Below are 15,116 nucleotides of genomic sequence, written 5' to 3'. Positions count from 1 at the left end.
TCATCAATGTAAAGAATTAACTCTTTCCATCAACCTAGAGATGTTGCTGGACTGACCGAGTATTATTGGCTTTTATTTCAGTCATCCAGCAACTGCAGCTTTTTGCAATGTACAATTTATCTTTTGACCAAATTCATTTCCGCTGCAAATGTGCTGCAATGGAAACTTTACTAGTGCTAGATGTACCAGCCACCTCATGGTGGATGTGAAGAGCTGGAAGTGAGAAAAAACCCCAGAATAATCAGGGCCAGCCACAAAGGAATGAAGGGACAGAGGTTTAGGGGTGACATGAGGGGGAACTTCTTTACTCAGAGAGTGGTAGCTGTGTGGAATGAGCTTCCAGTGGAAGTGGTGGTGGCAGGTTCGATTTTATCATTTAAAAATAAATTGGATAGGTATATGGATGGGAAAGGAATGGAGGGTTATGGTCTGAGTGCAGGTAGATGGGACTAGGGGAAAATAAATGTTCGGCATGGACTTTTAGGGCCGAGATGGACTGTTTCCGTGCTGTAATTGTTATATGGTTATATAAGGCAGTGCCGGGTAGGCTCATTGTTGGCCAGGGAAGGTCTATTCTCAAGAGGAAAACAATGTGGAGAACTGTGGAACTGGTAACATGAATTGGGTGGAGGCAGGGATAAAGGTGGGGGGGGGGGGGAGGGGGAGGAATAAGTAAAAATTAATTAAAATTAAATAATTCAATGTTCATACAGCTGGGTTGTAAGCTACCAAAGCAAAATATGATGTGCTGTTCCTCTAATTTGCACGTGGCCTCACTCTAGTGATGGAAAAAGTCAAGGACAAAAAGGTCAGTATGGGAATGGGAAGGGGAGTTGAAATGGTTGGCAACTAGGAGATGCCGTTGGCCTTGGTGGACCAAGCAGAAGTGTTCGGCTGGTCGCCATGGCAGAATTTGGTCTCTCCGATGTACAGAAGCCCACATTGGGAACACCAGATGCACTAGACGAAGTAGGTCTATGCGAACCTCTGTCTAACCTGAAAGGACTGTCGGGGTCCCTGGATGGAGTGAAGGGATGAAGTATAAGTACAGATGTTGCATAGAAACATAGAAACATAGAAAATAGGTGCAGGAGTAGGCCATTCGGCCCTTCGAGCCTGCACCGCCATTCGATATGATCATGGCTGATCATCCAACTCAGTATCCTGTACCTGCCTTCTCACCATACCCCCTGATCCCTTTAGCCACAAGGGCCACATCTAACTCCCTCTTAAATATAGCCAATGAACTGGCCTCAACTACCATCTGTGGCAGAGAGTTCCAGAGATTCACCACTCTCTGTGTGAAAAATGTTTTTCTCATCTCGGTCCTAAAGGATTTCCCCTTTATCCTTAAACTGTGACCCCTTGTCCTGGACTTCCCCAACATCGGGAACAATCTTCCTGCATCTAGCCTGTCCAACCCCTTAAGAATTCTGTAAGTTTCTATAAGATCCCCCCCTCAATCTTCTAAATTCTAGCGAGTACAAGCCGAGTCTATCCAGTCTTTCTTCATATGAAAGTCCTGATATCCCAGGAATCAGTCTGGTCAACCTTCTCAGTACTCCCTCTATGGCAAGAATGGCGAGCATCTCCTGCGGTTGCAGGGGAAAGTACCTGGGGAGGCAGTGGTTTGCTGCTTCCTGATCTCATCATGAACTGGAAAACATTGTCAATTGTGCTTAGATTTTTACACCTCCTATATCTTAACTTATCTCCCCATTTCAGACTAGTTACCAGTATCCCATGTTCACAGACTCCCACAGCTACCTCGCACCCTGCCTCCTGCAAGCACACCATTCCATTCTCACAGTTACCCCAGCTCCGTCATCACAATTCTACCAATGCTATCTTCCACACCAATGCTTCTGACATGGTTTCCCTTTGCATCAACTGATAATTCTGTTACAGGGACCCTCAGGCAGGTCCGCTCCATTTCCCAACCTCTCACTGCTTCCCCTCACCCCTGGAAGCAATGCACAGTTCATCTTCTCCTCGCCTTCTGTTCTACAAGCCAGCACATTTAATAGATCATCATTCATTTCTTCTCACACCTCCTGTGTGATACCTCCATCAAGTATATATTCCTCTTCCTCTTTCAATACAGTATTCTGAAAGGACTGTTCCTTCCCCAACAATGGTCCACTTCTTAATCACTGTCAAGAGCCCCTCCCCTTCCCTTCCCAAACGCCTTCCATAGACCACTTCTGTTAGTTGATCTCTTGCCCTCTACTCTTCCCTCTTTGATCTTTTCTACTGTCTCTCTTTTCCCTGCAACATAAAAATAGTTCATCTTTTCATTTCCAAGATTGACAAAAAGACGTTAACCTGAAACTGTCTTTTTTCATCTTCAGAGAAAATGTCTGTTCTGCTAATATTCTCATATACTTTGCTTCTAATTTGGGTTTGTAACTGCTGTTTCATTTTTGCACATTCATATTTTCACAATGTTGGAGGCCGTTCTATGCTTGTATTCAGAGAAATCCCATTCCGCCCATTTATTTCCTTCACATTTATTTCCACTCACTCACAGAAAACTTGTTGTTTATCCAGCCAAATCATCCAGTGGTAATTTACAGCAGTCAAATATCTTGACAACCAGCATCTCTATGGGATATGGGAGGAAAGTGGAGCTCCAGGAGGAAACCCCCACGGCTACAGGGAGACTTTGAGAACTCTGTGTGGAATTCCTGGAATTCCCTGCCACAGAGGGCAGTGGAGGCCAAATCACTGGATGGATTTAATAGACAATAGACAATAGGTGCAGGAGCAGGCCATTCGGCCCTTCGAGCCAGCACCGGAGAGTTAGATAGAGCTCTAGGGGCTAGTGGAATCAAGGGATATGGGGAGAAGGCAGGCATGGGTTATTGATTGGGGACAATCAGCAATGATCACAATGTATGGCGGTGCTGGTTTGAAGGGCCGAATGGCCTCCTCCTGCACCTATTATCTATGTTTCTATGTTTCCACCAAATCCATGCCAACCACCGATCACACTAGTTCTAAGTTATCCCACTTTCACACCCACTCTCTACACATCAGAGACAGCTTTATCGCAGTCAATTAACCTACAAACCTTCACTTTTTTCAGATATGGGAGGGAACAGGAGCACCTGGAGGAAACATATGCGGTCACAGGAAGAACGTGCAAACTCCACACGTGCAGCATCCGAGGTCAGGATCGAACCATGGTCTCCAGTGTTCGATCCTGTGAATTCTACCAGCAGCACCACTGTGTTGCCCTTGCATGATTGAGGTATATGAAGACAGGCTCTTTGAACCACCAAGTCTCCACCAACCACCCAGCACCTATTTATAATAATCCCATTTTGTTCTCCCGATGTTCCTGTCAATTCTTCACAGATTTTAGGCAAAACAGGAGAAGTGATTAATTATTATCTATAACAGGTCTCAACTCAGACATCAGTTAGGTGCACAATCTCAACTGAATCCAAATAGGCTTGATAACTAAAATTTTCATCAGATTCATCCTAAAATTCTTGTGTCATTCAAACCAGCATCGGTACCAACTCCTTTGATCTCAGTCCATCCAGCGACTAATGTTTCACACTACAGCCGGTGCAGCACCCAGAACAGATAGTGAGGCACACAAACATGCTGGAGGAACTCAGCGGGTGCAGCAGCATCCAGCATGTTTCTCCAGCATGTTTGTGTACCTTCGATTTTCCAGCATCTGCAGTTCCTTCTTAATCACAGACAGTGAGGCAAGTGGGAGGACACTTTTGTGCCATCACCCCTTCTTGACGTAGAACATGAGACGATAATATTCTGCTCCAGGACAGTCAAGTGGGGTTTAGAAATAAAATATCATCTCAGAAGTAAAACAGGTCCAGAAGATTATGATCCATTTGAGTCTTTGGAAAATGAATGTTTGATTGCCCGAGATCATTTTTAAATGTTGCCCCTACCCTGTCTGGCAGGTCTCCAGCCTTTTACTATTATCCAAAACTTTCACTTAACCCCAGAATTCATACCAGCATAATACCAACAGCTTGTTTAAAACATTGTAGCAGTACCGAATATCATCATTGCAAAGGTCAAGTTCGCAGGGTGACTCCAAGCACCTTTGGGACAGTTTTCTCCAGCGTTAAAGGGATCAGTGCTTTTTACTCACGTCACGACAACAGACATTGGGCCCCAAGCCCCTTCATCCTTTACACATCTCACCCAGCAAGACGGAACAGGGATCAGTGGAGCGTTGGGGGCAGCTGCGAGAAGCAGGTCTGATCTCTCCTCGCCCCACACAACACACAGCTCTACACATTTTTGAGAGCTGATACCCTTGGCTATTTCCTGTGGGCGATTAATCAAGCGCAAGGTGCTGCTGAATGATATTTCATTTTTGTTAATGCATGAACGCGCAAGTTGTCCCTTTGCAATGAGTGCGAATTACAAAAACGGTGACAACGTGGGGGGCTAGTCCAGAGCAAGATAACCCTCACAATTGTGCGGCACCTACAAACACCTACACACACACACACACACAATCTCTTCGCGTTAACGTCTCGGGATTTTTCGATTACTTTTTCAGAGGCATTTTTTAACATATCACAATTCTGGAGATGTGGACCAATGCCCCACGGGGCAATAAAATGAACTTATTCTCCAAAACCCGTTAATAACCCGGTCAATAGGGATACAAATAAAAACCCCACCATGCTCCTCGAGTGGAGTGGAGTGGAGCAGGTGATCACATTTTAAATATATATTTCCACAATAGGTTCACTCCCCCCCACATCCACCCCCAGGATTATTATTTTGCCCGGTGCAACACAAGTAATCAATGATTTACTTAACCGCACATGACGAGAGGATTGATCAGCAGCGGGGGCCCGTCCTTTACAGCCGCTGGAGCAAACGAGGAGGGCAGGGAGGTGGGAAATCAGCATAGCTGCCAGCTCTTTTCTTCTCGTTTTAACACAAAAGGACATTTATCAAATCATATTTCTTTTATTTTGGAGGGTTACTTACTATTTCTCGGGGTTGGTGAGCCAAAATGGCGAATGTCGAGAGGCGATCACACAGGCATTTGGTGTGGGATGCATCGGTAAGCACAGTTTTGCATCCCAGAGTGGACCAGGCTCCGGCAGACTCGTTCCTGGAAAAGGAATACATGAGATGTGACGGGCAGTAGGGAGAGAGGGTTGTGTGTGTGTGTGTGAGAGAGAGAGAGAGACAGGGCGCGCTGCCACTTCACCTCCACTCGCATGGAGGGGGTGGCTTGAGGCTGGGGCTCTGCTGTCAGCCAGCATCCCCCCAGCGCAACAAGGCTACAAAAGAGAAAGACACACACATACACAAACACATATTAAAGGCTGTGTACCCCGCTGCTGTCCGACTGGAGCGGCATTAGTGGAGAGTTAGCCGCTGGACGCTGGCGCGCTTCCCCGGGGAGGCTTTGCATCGTGGAAACGGGCAGCATCCGCTCGCTGCAAGCGGGGGGGGGGAGGAGGAGGATGAAGCGGGCGGGGAGAGGGAGGGAGGGAGGGGGGGTGGTCTTTACTGCATGACTACTTTCGGGGCGAGGAGGAGGCGAAGGGAGGGATTGTTATTTTGTGTGTGTGTGGGTTTTTTTTTTGCTAAACACACACACCGGCGAAGGTGACTCGCCATGCACGGAGTAAGGGCGGGTGGAGATGGGTAGGTAGGGAGGGAGGGGAGTCCCGTGTCCCCTGTCCCGCTCCCCGGGTGCTGGGTGCTTGATCCGGAAGGCTGGAGGGGTGACGGCGAGCCCCGCAACTACTCCCCGGCTCAGGTCTCGCCACCGCTCCCCCGACTACGCTCGCAGATGGTACAAACCACACACACACACACACACACACACACACACACACACACACGAAGTAACCAGCGTATTGCAAAGAAATTATATTAATCAGATAGACGCGAACAATCTGCTTATTTATCACGTTTTATATTCCAAATGCATTCGCTGGAACCACAGCTGAGAGTGGTTTGGGTGGGGAAACATGGAGATTATTATCTTTCTCCTATTTATAGACCCCCCTCATCATTACGGATCGCAAAATTACCCGATTTAATAAATATCCCTCGATCTCTTTGCGGGAGCAGATTGTATCAGATCCCAAAGTGAAACTGATCAGAGCACAAAGATGAGAGGGAGAGAGATGATTCCTTATCTCATATCTGCGTTAACGTTACACAGTGACCAACAAAGTGCATTGCAGTCGGCAATGTGATGAACCTTGCAAATTAACCCCATCACAGCAATTATGGATGAAGCGTGTACATTCACAACCCCGACAGCAGAAAGACAACTCTTACAATTTAACTTGCAATACAGTGCAATTCCCCTTGCACGTCCAACCCCATCGGAACATCCACTTTTGTATAGGATGTTGTCAGTTTTCTTGACAAAATGTCAGATTGTAAATAAAAAATATTACAAGATCGTAAGCACCAATTATATAGAAAGTGAATGGCTATACTACTTTTCCACTGTCACGAATCACTGTGCCAATTTGCAGTGAAAACTTTTGTTTCTCGGGATGGGTCTTGTAACAAGTCACCACCAGCGTGTTTACAGGTGCTTCAGAATAGCTGCTGCCTGGAATGCACTGAGTATGTGGTAGAGGCAGGTACATTCAGTAGCTGGACAAACACTTGAATTGGCACGGCATGGAAGCCTACAGAACATTAATGGGATTAATGTAGATAGGTCCTGATGGTGGAATGAAGGGCCGGTTTCTCTCCTTTCTTCTTATAATATAATAAGTAGGATTAGATGTTGTCCATTCGAACTAGCTCTGCTGACCTACTAGATCATACCTCTGATTCTCACAGTTCCCTGAAATCTGACCCCTGTTCTGAATGAACTCAATTAGTGAGCCAACAAAATCTCATCCCCAAAATTCCAAAAGTTCACTACCTTTTGTGTTGCCTCATCTCAGCCTTAATCCTCTTGTTGCACGTCTTATTCTCAAACTGTGCCACAGTCTTGGACCTCACGGTTTGGGGAATAGCCTACCTATATCTATCCATTTAAACAGCGGTAGAGTTGCTGCCTTACAGCGCTTGCAGCGCCGGAGACCCGGTTTCAATCCTGACTACCGGCACTGTCTGTGTGGAGTTTGTACGTTCTCCCCATGACCACGTGGGTTTTTCTCCGAGATCTTCGGTTTCCTCCCACACTCCAAAGACGTACAGGTTTGTAGGTTAATTGGCTTGGTGTATGTGTAAATAGTCCCTAGTGTGTGTGGGGGATGATGCTAATGTGCGGGGATCGCTGGTCGGTGTGGACTCGGTGGGCCGAAGGGCCTGTTTCCACGCTGTATCTCTAAACATAACTAAATCCTGCAAGCAATTTTGACATTTCAAGGTCATCTGTCATTCTTCTGAACTCCACAGAATGAAGTACAATACTAGCCTGCTCAAATAAGCTCATACAACAGACTCGTCATCCTAGGAATCAGTGCAATGCTGCACTCTCTCACTATCTGTTTGTAAGTAAGGGGTTAAAAATTGTGTGCAATATTTCTCATATTGTCATACCAAGGATCTATACAATTGCAGTAATATCCATACTCATAACTTCCTACAGTAAAGGCCAACATACCATTTGCTATCCTAATTGATTGTTACATCTGCACCATCGCTTGTGTTCGGTGACTTGTGTACAAGCAGACTCACGTTGCACTTCAAGCTTATCCTCAATATCACCACTTTAAAAAATGCTTAGCATTTCTATTTGTTTACTGAAGTGGGTAACTTCACGTGTATCCATGTAATACTGCATCTCACTCAGCTTGCCTAGGTCTAACTGAAATCTTTGCATCCTCATCGCTACTCACCACCCACTTTGTTGTGTGTTATCAGAAAGCTTGGAATGTTACATTAAGTCATGTGAGTCAAATCATTGCCATGGTTAGTAAAAAGCACCGATCCCTGGAGTACCATCCCAGTTACAGCCATCCAGACACCAAAGAACGCACTTGTACCTTCGCTCAATGCAAACCACTATATTACCTGCAATCCAATGTGCTCTAACTTTGTTTAGAAATCTCCTTTGTGGGATCAATTCGAAAGCTTTTTAATAATCCAAATATTCCACTTCACTTGGTTCCCTTTATCTATTCTGCTCGATATATCCTTAAAGGATTCTGATAGATTAGCCAAGTATGAATTTCTTTTCATAATCCCTTGCTGACTCTACTCAGTCATATCCTCATTTTATACATGTCTTGGTGTTATGATTTTGAGCCCCTTCTGTAAAATGGCACGATAGTGAGAGAAATAGAACGTTTAATTTTGATTTGTTTAATTCAGACACCAGCTATTAACAAGCTTTTCTCAGTGAATGGAGTGGAACTCACTCCACACGGAGTAATTGAGGTGAACACCAGAGATACATTTTTAGGGGGAGGATAAATTAGCACAAAAGAGTAAAAAGAGTAGAACGCTTTGCTGATCAGTTTTAATGAATCCAGTGGGAAGAGATTCCTGTGAAGCGTGAACACTGGTGTTGACCTAATGAATTGACTGATACTTTCCAGGGCTCTACATTTTTGGAGAGGAGCTTGTGTCTACAAGGACGCAAGTGTTTGAGTTTGTGCAGCGCTGGCTGTTTTCTTGTGGGGTCTTCTTCTTGCGTATGGTATGCACAGCCTGAAGTTGCAGGTCAACTTTTTCTATTTGATCTATTTGTTTGTGCATATTGGGTTGATTGCATTAGTCGAAACAGGGTGGACCACGTGAAGGTTGCAATCTCCCACCCCATTGTGGGGTGCATTAATAGATATAGTGACATGATTTAATGAATACACCGATTATTTTTGGGCTAAACATATGAATTTTTGCTGCAATGTCCAAAGGATTGGCATGATGATCCAAGAGCGGAACTCGCTATCAAAACATGGAGGGGACGGGGGACACAATTTTTTGGCGGCCACGTGCGCATGCGCACACTCACACACACACGCGAGGCTTTGGAGGCTCAATCCAGAGCGGAGATTTTAAAATCGGGATAACGAAAACTTGGGGGGGATGTCCCCCACCTCTCAAAACACGGGGGGGACGTGTCCCATCTGGCCCCCCTCCCCCCCGGGTTTTCCGCCCCTGTGATAATAATAATAATGGATGGGATTTATATAGCGCCTTTCTAATACTCAAGGCGCTTGATCACTGTGTACTTGATTGAGGGGGGGATCTTATAGAAACTTACAACATTCTTAAGGGGTTGGACAGGCTAGATGCAGGAAGATTGTTCCCGATGTTGGGGAAGTCCAGGCCAAGGGGTCACAGTTTAAGGATAAGGGGGAAATCCTTTAGGACCGAGATGAGAAAAACATTTTTTCACACAGAGTGGTGAATCTCTGGAACTCTCTGCCACAGAAGGTAGTTGAGGCCAGTTCATTGGCTATATTTAAGAGGGAGTTAGATGTGGTCCTTGTGGCTAAAGTGATCAGGGGGTATGGAGAGAAGGCAGGTACAGGATACTGAGTTGGATGATCAGCCATGATCATATTGAATGGCGGTGCAGGCTCGAAGGGCCGAATGGCCTACTCCTGCACCTATGTTCTATGTTTCTATGTTTCTATGTTACTCCAACCCATGTGTATAAATGGCAGTCTCAGGCCAGTAGGACAGAGTGCAGTAGATTGGTGCTGGCAATGATAAGCTGAACATCACTCATGCAAGCCCTTCCTGCCACTGAAGACTGAGCACACTTACTGTCGGAGAACTGAGCCCCGTGTCAATTAATTTCGGAGAAGTCACTTCAAATTTTTAGAAACACTCCTCTGTTATTTTTCTTCTGTTCAAGGTTCAGAATGATGTACATATCTCCTTTGTCATTAAAATGTATCACCTAAGCAAAGCTTGTGGCTGCTTTTTACTGAAGTTATTTCTTTGCAGGATGAAACTTACCTTGGATAGACCCAAACCAAAGAAAAAAACTATAGTCAAGTTAACTCAAGTTAACTAGTTAACAAAGTGAACTAGTCGAGTCAACTCAAGTTTATTTGAAAATATGTACATTGATTTCTCTTTCTATGTTCACCCCAAAATATTTCACAGTCAATGAAATACTTCTCAATTTTATCACTATTACGATGTAGACAAACACGACAGCCGGTTTCCAGTAATCAGCATCCCACGATTAACATTTAATAAATAATATAAATTTCAAATAATGCAAAAGAAGAAACCACATTTGAGTAGTTATTTGGGGCCTGACGCTCTTGCTTGAAACGTGCTGGGAGGTTTTAACATCCAACAGTGGGTGCAGACACTGTAATGTTACATCCAAAATTCGATGCATCCAGCACTGAAATAAGGTGTGCTCCCCTCTCTAAAATGACCCGGAGATTTTCAGCACCGTACAAAATCATACAGTGCTTTTCTTCTACTTTTAAGTCTATAGTTTGCCTACTAACAATTATTTGATGTCGCAGTGCGTGCTCTGAAGTCTGTTCTACTCAGGGAAAATGCTTACTCTCAGTATGTCTCCAACAGCATGAGTGGGAAATAAGGAAACTCACTTTTATACTTGGTGATTGGAGGCAACAACAGGTTTTGTTTCAAAAAATACAATTGAATAATATGGGCAGGCTGAACTTAATCAAATTAAACATTGGAACAGAACCAATAAATTATCTGGGTCAAAACAATCAAATTAACATTAAAAAATGGGTAATTAGATTTGTGCTGGGCAATGAATTCCCTTGACAGAGATTTCTATAGGAAAACAAGCCCTCTCAAGCTGTGAAAACACCCCTTCGGGGGCAATATAAGCATAATCTGGCTCTGTTTCTTCCGATCAAGGAGGCAAAACCAGGCAAGCGTTCAATTGCCACAACATCACTAATTTATAGAGCACCTTTATTACAATAAACCATTCCAAGGTGTGCAGTCGTTTTAATGCACTGAAAGAGAGATTAGGCCAGGGAATCAAAAGGTTTCATATTTAGGAACAAATTGAAGGATGGTCTGGTAGAAAAACAGAGAGATTTAGAGAGAAATTCCAGAATTTAGGACCACCAGTAATGCAATAATTAATGTTCAGGGATTAACAAGAAACCAGAATATAAAAATGCAGAGATCTCGGAGGCTAGAGAACTGCAGGAGGATGCTGAATTGGGGAAGGTGATGCCACATTATTATTTAGTTAATTAGGCACAGCTCACCATGAAGAACTAATGTATAATATTACTATATAATCACCACTGCACAAAATAGTGATGGACCAATGAACTCCGATGGTCCACTTGCTTTAAACCCAGCAATAAATATTAAACCGACAGATAATAGTGGTGTCTACAGAGTTTATCTAAAAAAAACCTTGAATAAAGCGCTTAGAACTTAGTAGAACATTTTCAGGCTAAATTCCACCGTTAAACACATTTTCCATTCATAGTGATATCATTTCTTATTAAAAGTATGTTTTTCTTGACTGAATTCCAATTTAGACAGCAAATTGTTTTGGTATGTTCTGCTTGAAAAGCTGTGAAACTCAATACACACAGAGGCAACTAACTGATCAGACAACAAACTAGTACCCCAGATGGAGATGCATGTGTTTTTCCTGGAAATTTGATTGCAGGAATCAATGAGATTCTGCAGCAATGAAGGAAGAATTTCTGAAGCATTTCACATCAGAAATTGATGTAGAAGATTTTGAGAAATCTTTCATCGTGTTTTTGTTATCATTTTGGAAGTAATAGTTCGGAAACTCTGAATGAGGAGGGAAGAAAATCATGATGCCTCTTAAATAATACACTATAATTGTCTAACCCAAGACCAGATTTCAAAAAGTCTGGTTGGATCGTGTGCTGGCAGAAAGCCTTTGTATTACGCTACTCGTGTGGCCAATGATACTACTAGATTTTTTTAGAATAATATTTTTGCATATTACTCTGGTTACTCTGAAAGGAATTTGATATAAATAGAAGATTTTCTTGCATATCTGAATCTTAATGAACGCCTGAGACTGAGATCTCTGTAAACTGCTAGAATTAGACAGAGAATCTGAGATTATAGTGAGCCTTGGAGTTATGAATGGCATTGTGTGATCTAACACTAAAACGGCCAAACTTAGCCAACCTGTAGAGTCTCACGTGCAACCCAGTGAGTTGGCATTCTTTGAATTCCAAATATAGAAGGATGGGGTTTCTCCATCCCAAAAGGATAATGATTGCAAAATGAGCGGATAATTTAATTTTTACATAAGATAAATGAACTTTTACTTAAATTGGCAACACTTTTAGATTTGGCTACCATTCTTAATGTTCATTTTAATAACTATGTTTAAACTATGCAATCATTTGACTGGATTTTAACACCTGTGAAATGATTTGATAGTTTAAATAACAGGGTGTTACCAAATGTATTAGGGAAAGAAAATGCAATATTATTTGTCAATGGGTCTGAAGAAAGGTCTCGACCTAAAACGTCCTATACCCTTTCTCCAGAGATGCTGCCTGATTTGCTGAGTATCTCCAGCATTTTGTGTCCATCTTCAGTGCAAACAACCTTCTGCAGTTCCTTCCTAAACATTACTCATAGTGGTTTGTATGTATTCATTAAATATTCAAGCTATCAACAATGGATTTGTGGACAGTTTAAGATACGTGGAACAAACTGACCAAAAGTAGGCAATGCATATGCCCTTTCACAAGCATCATGCAGTATCAAGAATTTTATAAATGGATTATTTAAATATCCCAGTCTCTAACTCTTTCATTTGAAATAATAGTTATCAATTCCAATATTTGATTCTTCAGATACTCATTCTTCATGCATAAGCATAAAATTTCCCTACACTTTTTGGGACATCCTGTTCAGGCCCAACCCTGTACACTTTCCTTGCAATTCACATTCTCCAAAATGCATCAGTGAAAATCAATGGAAACTGGAATATTGAATGGTTTTCACAACCCTGCTGCACACCTCCTCCACCTCCCCAACCTTAGTCAAACTCATCAAAATCAATTGAAATCCGAGTTGAGTAAGGCTAACTCACGACAGACTGAGAACCAAAATGGTACACAATCTCACTGCGTCTCAGTGAGCAGCAATTAGTTTTGGGAACAGAAAACTGGTGATGGAAGGAGACATATAATAGAATTGAATAGAATTTACTTCAGATACAAGGAAAATATGCTAAAATACCTTTAATTTACCTGTGGAACAATAAGAGATATAGATATTTTAGCACATCTCTGAATAGTCCACCGTCTTGTAAATTAGTTGAGAGCAGGAAAGAGGCAGTGGCACTCTGCAGCTCCAATGCAAAGCCAAAAAGTAATAAATAAATGGTGGGAAGATTATAGGATCCTGGCAATCTGAGGTTTAGGATCAGGAGAAACATTGGATCAGTCTTGCCCTAGGTTGTTATTGATGGACTTTTGGCTCACCAGTTGAAGGGGCTCAACATGAAGGTTGGTTGAATGTTGAATTGCTATTGTAAGTGGATGGGTTAAATGTGGATGAATTATTAGTATTGGTTTATTTGTATTATCATGCATGCTGAGATACAGTAAAATACTTTGTTCTGTGTGCTATCCAGGCAGATCATACCATACATGAGCACAATCAAACTCTATATGAGTACAACATGCAATACATAAGGGGAAAGGGAATTGTGAAGCATATAGTGTTACAACTATAGAGAACATGCAGATTAAAAAAAGTAGAATTGTCAGTTAAAATGAGGAGGTCAGAATTGGAGGAAGGTTAGATCTTGCTGGGTTGCCGAACTGAAGAAGATTACAGCGGAAATATCGATGTGGAAGGGGGGCATTTGAAATGCAGGTGAGAATTTTGAAATCAGCATTTTGTTTCCATGAAAGGAACTGTATTTTTAGAGGCAGTCTCAGCCACATGCAGGAGAGTTAATTTCAAGTGCAAATCACATTTACTAATGATTCCAAACCAATGTAATTTGTTTTTGAATAATATCTGTTAATGAAACATGATTTACATTCTGTTAAATCCATAGATACAGTATCATCTTGAGGTGCCATCATTCATTCTGCATGTGAAGCATACATGAAACCCGGCATCCTTCCAGCAGATCATTGTCCTGATGCTAGGTTTTGTTGCCGAAAATGCCTTATAAAATTTCCAACTCATTTTTCATGACTTTAGAACAATCCCCTGTTTTCAATATCACCAACTATAGTCATAAAATCTTTAATTTCCTTAATCTAGACAATGCACTAAAAATCATAACAAACTGAAATGGATGCTACCTTTACCAACCATGATTTATACTACCCACCTTTTACTGAATGTTGTGTTTGAATGTTTGCTTTCTGAACATAACATAGTAGTGAAGGGAGTTCATGGTGGCGGAAAGAATTAATGTTTGCGATGGAGAATTGGCTGCCAATCAAGTGTGCTGCATTCTCCTGGATGGTGTCAGGTTTATTGAGAATCATTGGACCTGCACTTAACCAAGAAACTGAGCAGCATTCCTGTCTGAAGAAGGGTCTCGACCCAAAATGTCACCTATTCCTTCGCTCCATAGATGCTGCCTCACCCGCTGAGTTTCTCCAGCATTTTTAATCTACCTTCGATTTTTTTAACATCTGCAGATCCTTCTTAAGCATTCCATCAAACGCCTTGTAGATGGCTTAAGGCTTTGACTGTCAGCAGGAGATTTTTTTTAAAATGGGATTAATATAGGATTAGTGTAAATGTTTGGCACAGACATGGTGGGCCAAAGGGCCCGTTTCCATGCTGTATCTCTGTCTGGTTTGGGGACTGCAAACCCTCCGACTGGAAGTCCGTGCAGAGAGCCGTGAGGACGGCTGACGTGCGAGGCTTTGGAGGCTCAATCCAGCGCTAAATGCAGCTCAACTCTGCCTGTCTCACCGGGTTAACTACAGCCCTGTCTGGACTGACAGGATACCGGCTCTATTTCTCCGCGCTGGCCATATTTCCCGCAAGTCCAGGAAGGCTGTAGGCTCACCTGGCGGGACAGCCAGTAGAGCTGGGTTTAGCGCTGTTTCTCTGAGCTGGCCCGTCTGATTCCCGACCAAAGATCCTATAGCGGAGGATCTTTGCTACCGACCTCTCTGGCCACCCGTGGGGGGGGTTACTCGGGAGGGGACAGGACAGCGCCGCAGACCCGGCTG

At 43.1% G+C, this 15,116-nt stretch overlaps 1 protein-coding gene across 6 annotated transcripts in view; it reads right to left on the bottom strand.

Moving 5' to 3' along the window:
- adgrb3 (adhesion G protein-coupled receptor B3) overlaps positions 1–15,116 on the bottom strand; it is a 713,405-nt gene that overhangs the window by 149,346 nt on the left and 548,943 nt on the right. For all 6 annotated transcript variants that reach the window (XM_033021883.1, XM_033021886.1, XM_033021887.1 and 3 more), the window contains one exon: positions 4,990–5,116. In XM_033021883.1, the coding sequence (XP_032877774.1) occupies positions 4,990–5,116 (127 nt within the window). The remainder of the gene's footprint in view (positions 1–4,989; positions 5,117–15,116) is intronic.

Source organism: Amblyraja radiata, chromosome 5 (assembly GCF_010909765.2).
Source record: "Amblyraja radiata isolate CabotCenter1 chromosome 5, sAmbRad1.1.pri, whole genome shotgun sequence".
Classification (NCBI taxonomy): Eukaryota; Metazoa; Chordata; class Chondrichthyes; order Rajiformes; family Rajidae; genus Amblyraja; species Amblyraja radiata.
The sequence above is the reverse complement of the archived record's forward strand: the minus strand, read 5'-3'. Positions and strand labels throughout refer to the sequence as shown.